This window comes from Columba livia, chromosome 3 (genome assembly GCF_036013475.1).
Source record: "Columba livia isolate bColLiv1 breed racing homer chromosome 3, bColLiv1.pat.W.v2, whole genome shotgun sequence".
NCBI lineage: Eukaryota > Metazoa > Chordata > Aves > Columbiformes > Columbidae > Columba > Columba livia.
This window is the reverse complement of record NC_088604.1, coordinates 98,996,619-99,012,287: the sequence shown is the minus strand read 5'-3', so window position 1 is coordinate 99,012,287 and position 15,669 is coordinate 98,996,619. Positions and strand designations below refer to the sequence as shown.

General features: G+C 37.9%; 1 protein-coding gene across 33 annotated transcripts in view; it reads left to right on the top strand.

Moving 5' to 3' along the window:
• The window catches only part of ESRRG (estrogen related receptor gamma), a 405,281-nt gene that overhangs the window by 275,807 nt on the left and 113,805 nt on the right, over positions 1-15,669 (top strand). For all 33 annotated transcript variants that reach the window (XM_065058466.1, XM_065058489.1, XM_065058481.1 and 30 more), the window contains 2 exons: positions 2,945-3,360; positions 15,551-15,667. In XM_065058466.1, the coding sequence (XP_064914538.1) occupies positions 2,945-3,360; positions 15,551-15,667 (533 nt within the window). The remainder of the gene's footprint in view (positions 1-2,944; positions 3,361-15,550; positions 15,668-15,669) is intronic.

The window sequence follows — 15,669 nt, the reverse complement described above, 5'->3', positions numbered from 1 at the left end:
TATTCCAAATGTTCAGCATGATAATTTGATGGTGGTCCCACCTGCCATCCCTATAAGATGGCTCTTGAATTACTTTCGTTCAGATGTGGTTCAACAAGGCAGGAGTGAAAGCAGTAGGTGTCTGTTGCCCACCCACAGGCAGTACCCAGCCTTATCTCTGGTTGGTCTTCGGGGAACTGAGGAAGTTTTTGTTCTGAGAGTCAGGCACTGTTGTGGGTTTTTTTGGAATGGTTAATGATTTAACTGCGTGTGTGCTTTGCCAGCATGCACCAATCCAGTCTGTACTGTGACAGCTGTAACTAAAAGCAGCTCTGTCTTGGTCAGTACCAGAAACTGCTGTTTCAGAAGCATCAGCAGACTGGCTTTAGCCTAAGCAACACTGGTGATCAAGGTTTTAATGCTTATAGAACTGAGATTATGTTTTGGTTCTGACCGCTTGGAGTGGGAGGCATCCGCTTTTGCGCTGGTTAAGACAACATGCATTTGGACAACTAATTAATTGCAAATGTTTTTTCTAAGAAGGGAAGGGTGACATTCGAGCTCATTATTGCACAAATTAGAGAAAAAAAAAGGCAGTGAGAGTATTCAGCAAGAATGTGCCATCACGCTGGTTATGACAGACTATAGATAGTGACTCCTATTGCTGCATTTTGAGACTTATTATGCGGAGTCTCAGCAGCAGGGACGTGAAAAGAGACCAAGTACCTGTTTAGTCAATAAAAGGACCTTAGTGTATAGAAAAGTAATGTAAAAAATAAGTTGGTAGAATGTGAAAGTTAATTAATGTTTTTAATCATACCTGTATAAAATTCCGTGTCAGGGAAAGAGGAGAGACAGAGAGACACCGTGTTTTAGTACCCTAATAACTTCTAACTCTAGTCTAAGATCATAATGTATGTGAGAGCAGTCCAGTAATTATAAGGTAATAAGTGGAGTGGTGGTGTAAGTGCTCTAAATTAAAAGGAATTTGCAGAGCTGCTGTAAGTCAGTGCCGACCCGCTTTCTTTCAAATGTTGACTTGAGAAAAGTGCTTAGCCCAGAGTGCAAGTAGAGAGACAAGAGAGAGCTATCTGTTAATTACAGCACTCATTAACAGCGACGGCTACAAGGCAGCAGATGCAGAAGAAAAGGCACACGCTACTGCAGGCTGGCAAGGGGATTTTCCCCCTTCCAGTTCTTGAGGAAAGGACAACACAAGCAGGTGGTCCAATGTAATAAGATATTTTCATGGCTTTAACCTTCCCATTTCCTTGGTTTATTTGCTGACACCAGATAGCTTGCTCCTTCCACCTCCCTCAAATAAGTCCTGATTTTAAGTTTGGAGGGTAACATTTCTGCACATCAGCCTGGCTGTCTTCCAAACTCATGTGTTGTTTGTTTTCAATAGAATTTTACAGTAAAAATCACAACAATGGAGAGGACCTAAATAAAATCTGTGAGCACTGGTTTTAGGGTAAATCTCATGCTAAGCTTGTGTCTTTCACGAAGGGTCAGACTTTGATCTCAATTTTCCTCATGAAAAAGGAAGCCAATTCTCTGGATTTGCGTCTCTTTTCTGTTGGTGAATTTGATTCTAGATCTTGAAGTAGAAATTGATTTTATTCTTTTTCATTTTTTTTTTTTTTAAATACCGTGAAAAGGTGAAAAATCAAACACAAGATCTCAAAAATTATTTTAGAGTGTTAAGTCATTCTAATTGTCTGGGCTTAAGCATTTGCTTTGAAAGCATGAACGTATAGCTCCAGGTGGGTGGCCTTATAGGGTAGTTGCTTTTATACTGGTAATGTTTCTAGAGAAATGCTCATAACTGTCATCTGTACTTTGTCAGCTTCTGTCAGGAAAATGCTGACTATGCCATTTGCTACTGTGGTCTCAATCAGAGCTGTAGAACATGAAGATAGTATCTGATTCAGAGCTTTCTAATTATTGTTTTTGTTCCTTATTCTCCCAAAAATACATTTATAAATAATAAAAAACTTACGGACGTAATAGACAAATATAATGTTTTGTTTTTTTTTTTTTCCCCCTGTAGAAGGTACTAATTTGTCAGATCAAGCGTTATTTGGTTTTATTTCAGATGCTTAATTCTGAAAATGTGAGAACCTAGAAGACAGAATCTCACCTTCTGAAAGACAAAACTTCTATCTGAAATTTCCTCTAATAAGTTTTTTTTTAATCCAGGAATGGAACACGTAAAATGTCAGATCCTATAGAGCTGCAGATATATGGGATAGTGGCATAGTTATTACTGGTTAGTCTGAGGATAATGGCTAGAAAGTAATTGCAGCCAGAGCTAATGAATCATTTCACTTAGATTTTGTGAAAATGGAGTCCAGCCTTAATTATTTGTTAGAGTACCCAGTTGATGTGTTACTCCTTAACTAAATAGCTGTATCTATAATAAAGCAATATTAATAAAGAAAAAAGAAGACTATGGGAGACTGCTCTTCAATTCTGGGATCAGATCAATAGATGATGGATATGTATTTTAGTCAAGTGTCTTGACAAATATTAATTACAGAGCAGAACATTTATGTGATCAAACTTGGAAATACTTGTTCCTGATAATGACAGAATTTACAGAAGGAAAGTACTGATGGAAAAAGGAAGACATTTAACAGCCAAGTCATCTAATAGGAGTTTTAAAATTTTTTGACCTGGTAGATGACAAGTTCAGAATGTAGAGTTGATGTGAAATTGATACGTAGCCTAGAGGGCGGGTGGAGGGGACAACAGACCGATTTGGTCTCTTTAAAGTTTGTGTTTACTGCCTGTCTGGAGCTTTGACAAAGCTCTGTCATGCCCTTATGCTGATTACCTTCATGTAGAACAAGAGGTATTGACTAATGAATGAATGATGTGCAGTCCCTAACCCTTCCAGAGCAGCCTTAAAGAGCACTGTCTTTAATACACAGATTCTTCTCTCTCTCTCTCCCCACTACAGGCTTCTCTGCAGAATGTCAAGCAAAGATCGACACATTGATTCTAGCTGTTCGTCGTATATCAAGACGGAACCGTCGAGCCCTGCCTCTCTGACGGACAGCATCAACCACCACAGCCCCGGTGGCTCCTCAGACGCCAGCGGGAGCTACAGTTCCACCATGAATGGACATCAGAACGGGCTGGACTCACCTCCCCTCTACCCTTCGGCCACAGGGCTCGGGGGCAACGGGCCGGTCAGGAAACGGTATGATGACTGCTCCAGTACCATCGCTGAAGATTCACAGACCAAGTGTGAATATATGCTGAACTCGATGCCCAAAAGACTGTGTTTGGTGTGTGGTGACATTGCATCAGGGTACCACTATGGAGTGGCTTCCTGCGAGGCCTGCAAGGCTTTCTTCAAGAGGACAATTCAAGGTTGGTTATCCTTTAAACTTCTTTTTTTTTTTTTTTTTCCCCCCTCCCCCCTCCTCAAAGTGAAATAGCACAATCATTGACTAAATCTTGTTAGGACTTCAGACTGTATCTTTTCATTCTTTAAAATGTTTGGTCCTACAGATGTTACTCATGAAAAAAGCCCTTTTGGGCTTCTTTGGAAGTTCTGTCTGTCATGATAAGCCTGCTGCCATGTTTGTTTTGGTTATGAAAAAGAGAAAAACACTGGAATCCTCCAGTGCACGTTCTGTACAGTTTTCTCATGGATTCCCATAAATGATTATTATGAAGAAAACATATTGTTTTCTGAAGGTTGTCATGGATGCTTCTTGAACATGCCTTGTAGCTGGCACACAGGATTCGTGCTTTTGTTCCTAATTACACCACTACCATACTTAAGTTGTTGCAGAAATCCAGTTTATTTTTGTTAAAGCATCAGGGCATATAAAGTTGGAACAAATGCAATGGTGTAGTGCTTTGTGCATATCAGTGTATTAATAGCTGGTCTTTCACCCATACACGATATACAGTGGCCTTAGAGAGGTTCAACAAATATCTGTAAGGTCACATTCTAAGGAGAGTAAGTTGGCAGCTTGTGATCTCTGCCCAGTACTTTGTACTAATCTGCTCTTAATACCTGTTACAAATACGCCACATATTTTGGCAAAAATTAGTACGAATAGGATAATTTGCATAAACACTTGTTCTGGCTTCAGAACCGATGGAGACAAAATAACCATCTACTTTGATTTAGATATCATCCTTTCAAGTGAAATTGAAGGTGCTTTATTTAAAGAACATGAGGCCAAGCTTGGCCTGTACAGGCATACAGTGTCACATTAAATTAAATTCAAACTTCAGAGACTAAAATTAGGTTGCTAAGTCCAAATTTAAGCTCCTCAATAAAACCTGCTTGATTTTCATAGATGTTGAGCACCTGGAAATCTGAGGAAAGACAATGCAAACTGGTGATATAGTTTTATTTTTTTTAAAGGAGTCGTGGGAAGGAGCACAAAGTTAGTTTCTGTTTCTAATTTCACATAACCCCAAATTTGAAAGATTCGGTCAAGATCTCTTAAATTGTACTTCCATATTTAATCAAAAGTTAATAAGGAAAAATAATGAATGCTATTTTAATTTATCCCTTGCTGAGGCAATAGCTGTTTTATTCTCTTGTCATCCATTTTACCACTGGGGATTTGGGCCTTCTACCAGCATGGAGCACCCATTTTATGATGGCCATACAGCCACTAAAAAGAAGCATTAAACTGAAGTTGTTCTAATGGAGCTGAGTGTTACAGTGTTTGCAACCAGGAAACAAACATACCCGTGAAACTGGTAGTGACCTGGATTCATACATAAAATGAGCGCATATGCAGAAACAGTATGTTCACTTTAAGTCTTTGTTTTGGAAAAAGTAAAAAAAAGAGGTAGGTGATTGCACTTGACCTTCAAGAACATTTTCAGAAAAGCTCAAAAATGTTTCCACTGAAGCAGTTTGTATTTTGTGGTCGCTAAACTTCAAGCACCAACTCCAACTAGCAACTCTGTTTTTATAAATGGTATTTAGTTGCTATATAATAGCTGGCCTACAGAACTGAATCGATGCATGATTATTTTAGTTGTATTTTAAGCATGAAAAAAATTCCACAGAAATGTTAACTGATTGAAGTGTTGACTTCTGGCAGTAATAGGTATCCCGCAATTTTATGCAGCATCATAGACAGCAAGTTTCTGGGCACGGAAGCACAAGGCAGGGACGTCATCCTCCAGATTAGCAACCTGGACTTGGCCACACAGCTCAAGTTAGAACTGGCAGCTGTGCAAAAAGTCTCAGTAGGGTTAGAGCACTAGCTGCCTCAGCAGGTGACAGTGCTGTGAAGACAAAAAAAAATATGCAGTAAGGCAAAACCAAGCTTCGAATGGAAAAGCAATAATGAAGAAACTAAGAATAGGAAGTATTTTACCATCATAATGTCATGGCAGCATCTTCAGTAATGGTGCTGACTAAACTGGCACGTCAACTAGGAGTTTTCAGATACCATCCATGGAAGGCATTTACTTTGATTAATCAAACTGGGGCAAGAATTATATAAGGAAATCTACTTCTCATGTTTTAAATAGGAAAATTCTACCTTTAAGCTTGCGTGAAGAATAATTGCCCTGAGGTTTTTTTTTCTGTAAATGATAGAATTTAGTCCTAGTGTTCCTAGAGGTTGTTCTTCCCCGTACCATTTCACTTCCTGGTTCAAATCACATTCTTTCTCTGCTTGTTTTTAAAATAAATTGGTTATGGCATAACTGCAAAAAAAGTTGTAACTGTAGAACAGTAAGCCAGAGTAATTGAAGAGTCAAATATCGTAAGTGAGCATATATAAGGATAGTGTCTTGGCTCAAAGAATTGCTTATTTTAAATGCTAATAATTTAACGTGATGGATACTTAATTATAGATTCAGTGAAAAAGAACATTTGAATTACCAAACTTTTCTTGTTTAACATTCCTGAATTACTAAATTAGCTCAGGTTCATGGAAACTCAGTACCACTCCTGTTGAAGTCATGGACAAGACTGCCCTGACTTCAGTAGAGCAAGGCTGAGCTGATAAAGTCACATTATGAAGCACATCTTGTGTTTATGTCAGGCCTGTTGTCCTTTCCACTAAGTCAGTGGGAGTCTTTCAATTTCAAAGGAGTCTTTTGAAATCTCAGGAGGTGAAAGCCACAGGCAGCTGTTCAGAGAACCAGCACAGAAGTGAAGTGCCTCACAGGAGACCTAGTAGCCCCTTACATTAGGTGAATTTTGCTCTAATGTAGAGTCTACACCTCTTTTTAAGGGTAATGGACATTATCATTCCCTTTCAGATGAGAGCAATTTAGTCTAAAAAGTGTCTGTTCTTGGCTGACGGATTTCTCTTCTTCTTCCTGCCTCTTGCAATCCCTGCTAATTTTCTTAAAAGTAAAGAAATTAAATGAACCCTGTTTTGAATTATGGGAAGGAGTAATTTTGTCTTTTTTGCATATATATTTTTAACATAGCACAGAAATACGTTTGGGACTGTGGTAAAGAATGCATGGATTGTGATAAAAATCAATAATATTAGAAAAAGAATAGAAACAAGAAGTTACCTGGCTGAAAAAAATACAGAACAAAACCCACCAAAAAAGCAGCTCAATAGATTAGAATCGTTTTCGTCTTGGGTTGTAGTAGAATCTAATGATGTTCTGCCTCCTTTTGTGAAATATAAGGGATGGGAGAACTGGATGTTCTCTCTGCTCAGCCTCGTACTTGCTCAGCTGCAGCTCTCAGTTTGCTTCTGGGATAATTTACAGGGTGGCTGATTGCAAATGTCTCACAGAAACACACACGCAGCCAAATCTCCCCAAAATTGGCTTAACATCAGGGACAGTAGAAAATAGCAACGTCTAAAAATAGTACATTGATTTTTAGGGTCTCTCCACAGTTTTTGCTGTGCTCTGTATTATCTTGAAAATTCCAAGCTTTCCTTAAAAGAAAGGAAGAAAAAAAGAATTTTCAGTTGTCAGCTGGGTGCAAGGTCTTGTGTTCAGCACAGAAGTCTTGTACTTACTCTAGCTACTTTATAGCGAATATTTAGTGTAAATACATTTCTCATCATTTTTATTTGCTCAATTATCATAAAGACTAGTAAATACACATTTTGCATTAATAATATGTAATTATTCAGTGCCTGTAACTTAAACATTTCTTCAAGTGGATTGAAATGGTATTCTTGCTTTCAGTAAAAGTATGATAGGACTTTAAAGACAGTTTACTATTTTGTTTTATTTTAGCCTTCATCTCTCTAAAGTAATTTTAGCCTTCATATCTCTACACAGCTTTCTTTCTCACACCTTCCAAATCTTCAGGACTGTTGTCTTTGGATTCTTTAAACTACCATGAAAAGCCTGGCTATTGATACATTGCCTTCCTGGTAAGGCTTGTTGCAAAAGTGTCAGAGCTTACTTAGTGTTTCCTTAGACAGTATTTGAATTTTCCAACAAAAGCTAAAATGTTTTGCATTCGATAGTCCTTGTAGTTCTTGGGCTTTTACTTTTTGGTTTTTATGTTTATTTTGTAAGGAATAACTGTTGGATGAACAGTATTGAGATGTCAGTCTTCTGTTTATTCACAGACTGGGTAAAGCACAGGAGTAAGGAGCTCCGCAATCGTAGTCTCATTGAAGATCCGAGAGTTGTTGCCTGTCCATGTCTTCTAACATAGACAAGAAATTTTCCATCCTGGGAATACCATTGTGGTTTTGGTCATTACATAAACTAGAGCAAGTCTGCCATCTCATTTTATGCTGATCACCTAAGCACCTTCAGCTCTACAGTGATGTAGTTCCTATGGTCTTCAAAGCCCGCCCAAACTAGGAGCTAGATTAAAATTTGTACTTTGTTCACCTCGGTTTTAATCCCTTTAGTGTTCAGGTTTTTCAGCCCTCTTTTCGGCATTTACCCATTACCTAGCCAATTTGATCTGTAAATGTATGAACAGTTTTTATATATATATATATATATATATAAAGTAAGTTTTATATATATATATATAAAGGAAGTTTTTTATATATATATAGAGAGAAGGAAGTTATATATATATATAGATATATATATAAAGGGATATAGATATATAGATATAGATATATAAAAGGAAGTTTTAATCAGGAAAGTTAGAACTAGCTATGTAAATTCAAATCAGGAGACATTCAAAATGGGCAACATGAAGTTTGATTTGAAGTTGCACATGACCAAAGTGGCTTCCAAAGGTTAATTTGCATCTCTCAAAGCTGACTCCTATAATACTGCACATCATCTTTGTGGAGGAAATGAAAACAAATTAAGATTTTTATGGCTTTTCACATCTTAACTGGTAGCTAGGATTACAGTTTTTTATAGAAAGTTAGGGTGGAGGTAAAAGTCTGTGGTGTAAAAGTCTGTGGACCTTGGCTTTGGTGCAAAGATGGCAGCCCTCCCGTGAACCTAACACTAAATGTCACCTGAATCCATCATTACCTGATTAAATCATTCACCTTCCTTGTATAAGTGAAAGTCTGTGCATCAGCATTTCTTTCAAAGAATATTTTAAGCAAGCAATGATAGATAACTTCCCTTTTCCCCTCATTTCTCTCTGCCTATGGGTCAACCAAACCAGTGGGCAAGTATTTTTAATTCCTTCCAACATGCCTTTTAATCCTGTCATAATGTCATTGTGTAACTATGGCAGCCAAACAAGATGAGTCAATAAAATATAAACAGGCTGAAATCTGAGAACCAGAGAGAAGCTTTAAAAGGTTCTATTCTTTTTACTATCTCTGCTTTCCTTACAGCCTTGTAAATTATATGATGCATTTAGATTATTGGGGGATAAGAATGAGCATCCATATTTGTGTACGGCTGTTTCAAACCCATCAGAAATACTCAAAAAGAGATCTGGTTTACAAATAGTACTGGTGCAGTGGTATGTACCAATGCCATTATCATTAGGTTTGGATCTCTATTTGTTTTAAACATGTCTGAAAGCTTCCAGCCCACTTACGAAGCCCTGTCTAGTTTGAAACTAGAGACATGTGAAGTCTTAGCTAGGAAGTGATTTATTTTAATGTTTCTATAACTTTTTTAATTACTTTTTTTTTACTACTGCGAAAACTATTTGGTTTGCAGCTTTACGAACTGAGCTGTTTTGTGTGGTCATAAACAAACAATGACAATTTTTCATGTTACCTTGGTGGGATATATCAAAATCAACCCTGATAAAATGCCGGTAGGGACAAAATATAGACGGCTCAGTCTTTCTGACTTGGACAACTCTTCAGTGGCTCCCCGGTGTCAGGGCGTCGGTGCTGTTTCTGTCTTCGGAGTGTTGATTCTCACAATGACCGAAATGCCCTTAATTTCTGTTGAAGATAAAGAAGTTGTCTTCAATGGGAATCAAAGGTAGTTGGGCCCTTACAGGTGTCATTCAACATCCCCTAGTTGTCAACCTCATGTTGAAAATTATGGTGGTTTTTATGATGCTGGAAACTCATCTACCTAAAGTTAGAGGTAGATACAAAAATGTCATGGATTCAGACCAGCCTGCATCACCTTTACATTTTCATTTTAAATGACCATTCATGTTGCTTTCTGGGCATAAAAGAAAAAGAAATAAAATATTCATTTTAGAAGTTCTAATTATATTCTAGTATAGTAACATAGTACTCTGCCCTCTTTTAGGCAGTTTAACATAGTGCTTTCATTTTAAAGTACTTTTAAGCTGTGTCTCTCTGTCAAATACCATCTAACACTGTAGAGTTATTTAAAAACTAGCTGCTTCTCCTGATTTCCTTATTGTAACAGAAAAGACAGCACAAGCAACAGAGACATAAGAGAAATTCTTCATACATGGTCCTGCCATCTTCAAAAATATTTGAGACATTTAGGAACCAAATTTTTAAATGTTCTATAACTTGGTGTGTGCATTGGTGTTTCTGGAGTCATCTGTGTGAAAAATCGTGAATACAGTCAACTTTAGCCTTAATCAGCTCTAGATGACAGGTAACAGAATTCACAGAGCTATCTACAGTATCAGGTGAATCCGTCTAGGGATTTGTCAGCCAAAACTGGATTCAGTTAGGCTCAAATCATTGCAACCTGACCCCATTTCTGAAATCTTATCGATAAGAGTACTTTTACTCTTGAAAATATTTACTTATACAATTCAGTTGAGTTCTGACTGCAAAGTAGGGAACAGAGCCTTCAAGAACTGAAACTTTAACCCGAGAGAAAATATTTTTACTTTCTCCTCAGTTCAGCTTTGCTAAGACCTATAAACATCAAATACATTTTGAAGTCCATCTGGGACTTTATCCATCTTTTCCTAAATTAGCCTGTTACTCTTTACTTCCAACAGCACCTATTTCTCCTAGTTGATCAGGAACTGTTTTCCGTTCTGGTTGGATTACATTTCGAGGTGTGACCTAACACACTGTAATTCACTCTCTGTGTTGGCTTAGATCCTTCAGTCTCTCTTTCTAAGACTTCTCTTTTATTAATTCCCAGAAGGGTGTAATCCTGGCTACCTTTCATTTTCTGGAGTTTTTGTGCAAGCCAGTCCACAGACAAGCTGGTGCGTTCCTTTGGGTCTGTCACCCAGGAAAACAGAGCATGAGGGTGGTACCCAGGGTAAAGCTTATTGCAGAAAGACTTAAATCTAGTGATGCAGTAGCCTCTGTTAAGAACAATGAGAACACTTGCTTTTTGAATATAAGTTTTTGAAAAAAGGTATTAGGTCACAGAAGCTTGAAGAGAAAGTTTGGGAGAAAAATGGGGCATTATTGGATATAAATAAAGATATATATAGATTTCATGAGCTGATTATAGCAAAAAATGATCACACTGAGGGAATAAATAATTCTTCCCCCTCCCTTTTTTTTTCTTCTGGGCCTATACTCCCACACAGTAAAACTTTCAATACTGATATCATCTGATATTTCTCCTGCTTTTGTTAGTGGCTCATGGCTACTCTTTCCAAATACATTTTCACCCTGAATGTCAGTCTTCCTCATGTCTTTTTGTTGTCCAAAGATTTTCTGAGCATATTCCAATAGCTCCTAGCAATCCTCTTACCTCTTCAGTGTTATAATATCAAATGATGCCGTGTGAAAAGGGAAATAACGCTTCTGCTAAGAATTACTGTCTGCAGCTTCTCTTCTTGTCAGTATTTCTGGAAGAGAGATGCTTGTTTCAGCCTGTGCCACACATGGCAGCCAGTTTTAGAGCAGCTTCGCACTGTTGTTATCTGAGGTACTAAAGTTGCAACTGTTGATCACAATAACTTTATTTAGGATAAGATGCCAAGGCATAAGGCCCAGGCCTCTTCTTCATCATGGTTCTCTTTTCTCCTGTTACTTTGAGTGTCGCTGTCACTTCCATGCAAGAAATGACCAAAATGGTCTCTAGAATCTTGACCAAGTCCAGTTGGTTGCCTGGCTTGTAAAGCCATTGAGTAAGTCTCTGTACTGTTAAAATTGTACTGTGGCTTCACATCTGATTCAGATAACCTCCAGACTTCCTCTGTGAGATGACAAAAACGTTACCTTGGCCCACTTATGCTCAATCTGTGTGTAAAGATCTGACAGCCTGAAGCATCTGAAAACAAAGTGCCGGTTATACAGCAGAAGTTTTAGCAGTTCACCTGCTATCTTAAATGGCATCAGTTGCTCTTGATAGGCACAGTGTGTTGAAAGTGTTTTCTCATCTTTTGGCTGAGATAATAAAATTTAACAAATCAGTAGAAAAAAATAAACAGTTTAAAAATAAACATTCCTCAGTTCTTGAGGAGAGGAAAGGACTCAAGCTGGCCTAAATCCCATTGTATTATTACAGCACAAGGCAATGTGTTTGGGGAGTGAAGACTTGACATCTATCTTTATTTTCAAATGCCATGCTAATTTACATTACTCAGCCCTTTATCTGCCAAACTGTAAATGTCCATTACACCACTGGAAGGAATATACACATTATCCCCTGGCACTTCAGGCAGGAGTTTTGCATATACGGTGTTATTCTATCAGCCAGCTAGCTGCACTGTTTTGTTAAGGAGTGAGAAAATTATATTGCCTGCAAACTAATTGTATAAAAGACTTGAAATAAGTAATCAGAGCCCAGTTGTTTCTGAAAACCAGCCAGGAGATATTATAAATTGCTCGATCATTCTTGTCAGCCCAGTTTAAAGGCTCAGAGCTGCCATGTTGATTTTGTTTGCTGTGTAACACAGCTACCTCTCCAACTGTTGACAGGACTGGGCAAACTCACTTACACTCTTCCTTGCTGCTCAGCTTCAGGCTCTAGCATCATGCAGTAGACAAGTAAATGGTAGAGCTTCCTTCTGAGTCTTCCTCATTGAAACAAAATGCAGATTTGAGCATCTTGGGTGCATGTAGTGTACCAAGGAATTTGTACAGATTCCCAAACACTTCTTCAAATAATTTCTGTTTCTTTATTTTTAGTGTATAGAATTAAAGAAGAAATTATGAGAGCTCTAATGACCTGTAATGTGGAGTGAATTTAAGTTTTTACCAAAACAGATCCTCTAATGTTTTGAGTTCTAGGCAAAATGCATTTTGAGTATGATATATATTCAGGTACATATCCATTGCAAAATTCCATGAGATTTCTTTGTTTTGTTTAGGGATTTTTTTGTTGTTGTGTTTGTTTGTTTTAAGGAAAGCTTGCTGACAGAAATGAAATTTGTTGTGGGGGTATTTGATAAAATACTGCCTACGTGGTGACAAAATGTTAGTTTCCCTGAGCTATCGTTGTGTCTAGACATATTCCAAAATGCTGAAACACTTCAGGAGAACCAGCTGTGGCCATTGGTAAGACGTGGATCTTTGCTGCACCGATAAATCCGGTTACTGTAACTCTGCTGAGTTCATCGGAGGAACTCTTTCCAACATCTTCCAAGTTTGTTTTCTAACATCAAAAACTAAGATCGAACATCTGCTGTAAAGTATAATTCATTAAAGTAAAGCGGTCTAAATTGATACAATTCTCCTTCTATGCCAAAGTACTGGAATTGAAGTGATTAGAGCAGCAGCTCATTTTGAAGTTCTTCAGGTGGAAAGAATTTGCAGGAAAAATAAGTTACGTTGTGTGTGCATAGTGTGCTGCACACTACGGACCCTTGTTATGTTTCACAGGATTTTGCACAAAGCTGAAATGTCAAGATGTGTATTAGAAGTCTCTATTTAGTCAAATAAGCAATCTTGCTTATATTTTTCTGATTTTGAATATTAATTTTTGGTGCCAGCTTCTGTACCTTTGTCATCTTGCCTTTGCACAGAGGCTCTGGCTATAGTAGGAATGCTCCACTTGCCTTGGTACAAAGCTTTGCTGCTTGGAGTTCTGTGTTATAATCTTGGTCTTGTTTTTGATCAAGATCGTTTCTGACCTTGTACAAAGATATCTTTGATCTTGTGCAAAGTATTTCTGATTCTGTTTCCTTTTTTTTTTTTTTTTTTTTTTAAATGGGGATGGTAATACATTTATTACTATACGGGGATGGTAATACATTTATTACTATACTGTGATGAAGTCAATTAGATACGATTTGTGAAAGGCTTTGGAGGGTGTCCCTGTGTAGTAGTTGTGCCTTACTAAGAGTGGCTTGTTAGAGTGTGAAAGGATAATGTGAATATTGTTTTTTTAAGCTGGCCCTTACCATCCTTTCCTATATATCCTCTCAGGAGTGTTATATCCTAACTTTGCTAATGTGTACTAGAAGGAAGTTTTGCAGGAACTGTTGTGTCAAATTTCCTACCAGCCATATCCTTCATCTCAGGAGCTAAGGAAGGGAAAGAGGACTAAACTGAAGTTTTAGTTCCGTCAATAATAACCATTAGCATTCAGACATACCAAGATCTGTTTTAGTTGCCGGCATTGCTCAGTCAGCCATGAAGCAATGTTCAGGAGGAATAAAGCCCACAAAGGCGTGAACAGGTTGTGCAAAGTATGCTGGTTGTATTGGCAGAATATACATTGCACATTGCAGGCCTCCTTTATCATAAATGCTTAACCAATTTTCAATAGATGTAAGTGGTTTAAGTATTACTTCCTGTTAAATTAGCAGTTGCTGAGCACTTGAGTCTTTGTGCAATCCTGCAATCCACTAATGTGATATTTAATGAGGAGACATCAGTCTGGAGAAAGGTAGTCAATATAAATCAGTGTTTACAAAGTGTGATTAACTCTGAAATATTTCATCAATGCTGTGGTCCCAGGCAGACTCTATGCTAATTATTAGAACCTGCACATGTTTCAGGGGACTTGGACGCACCCTGAGTGCAGCAAACATGGAGCAGCAAAATTGCAATTATGCTTGGACTGTCTCTGATGACAATTTATGCATTTGGTGTGATGACCTCTTGCTTCCCAAGAGGGCAATAAACAGAATGCATTTTCATTAAGATACTAATGCACTTAATCACAGGGGGAAAGGGTTAGAAAGTAAAGAAATACCTTTAAAGCAAGATGTGACAGGCTGATGGGGATACTTTATTTAGAAGGCAGTTTCCTGGTGAAACTTCTGACTGCTGCGAAGTCTGTCATACTGAATGTGGTCATGGGCAATAGGATGCATGGCTGGGCAGATGAATGAGCTGAGCTAAGCTGTTTTATGAAAAGTGGGATGGTACTAGGGCAAAAGAGAAAAAAAAAGGAAAAAAAAAAAAAAAGTTTTTCTCCTATTTGGACTTGGATCCCAAAGATGTGATTTCAAAAAAAAAGTAAAGAAAATTGCTTATATATGTTTTACCCATTAGTTTTGGGGCTTTTTTTTTTCTTGTTTTTTGGGAATGAATAATATGTGCTAAGCAGTAAGAAAAAAAACACACACACATACAAAAAAAAAAAAAGAAGAGATGCTGCTTTGCCCAGAAGGGCTGACATTTAAAGATCTAGCTTATATCTAGGCTTTAAGGAGAGTTGGGAGAGGCAGAAGCAAGTATCTTGCCCCGTTTTTGTTAACTTGACGACTTGGTAGGGACCATCCTGTTTCTGATGCCTCTCAGTACATGAACTCTGTCTAAAGAGAGCAGGGGAGGTATCCTGGCTGAGAGATCTGACCCGGAAGTTGTAGAACATGCTGGATGTTGTGATAGCAGTGCTGGTGAACCTCACCTGATAACACTGTGCTTGCTGTTGTGGAAGGAGAACGTTGAAGCTCTGTAGTGCCTGTTACAGTTGATTGTGCAATAAAGCACAATGATCCCCTTTCGTACTCCAGACAAAGAAAGACTGATGAAATTGGTGAAAAAAAAGGAAATGAAGAGTGGCCTGGTACAGACAATCAATGACAAAATTTCTTCCTACCAGAAGGAACAACTTTCATGAAGGATTTTTTAGGACCATGGATGGAGCCAGACACAGCCTGACATTAATTGTGGTTTTTTATTTTTTTTTAATACACCTGTCTAGATTTAAAAATTCAAAAAGCTCATCCTTTAACTCGGCCTTTTATTTTTATGTGAAAGGTCTCTCCTTTCTATAGCATTGTTTACTCTTGATATATTCCAAAATTAAACAGAACAGCAGTTGTATGCATACTTCAGATTTCCATTGTGTTGGTTAGTGAATGATTCTGAGTACCTCTCTTTTCCTGTACTTTCCGTTACAGGTAACATAGAATACAGCTGCCCAGCAACGAATGAATGTGAAATCACAAAGCGTAGGCGCAAGTCCTGCCAAGCCTGCCGCTTCATGAAGTGTCTAAAAGTTGGCATGCTGAAAGAAGGT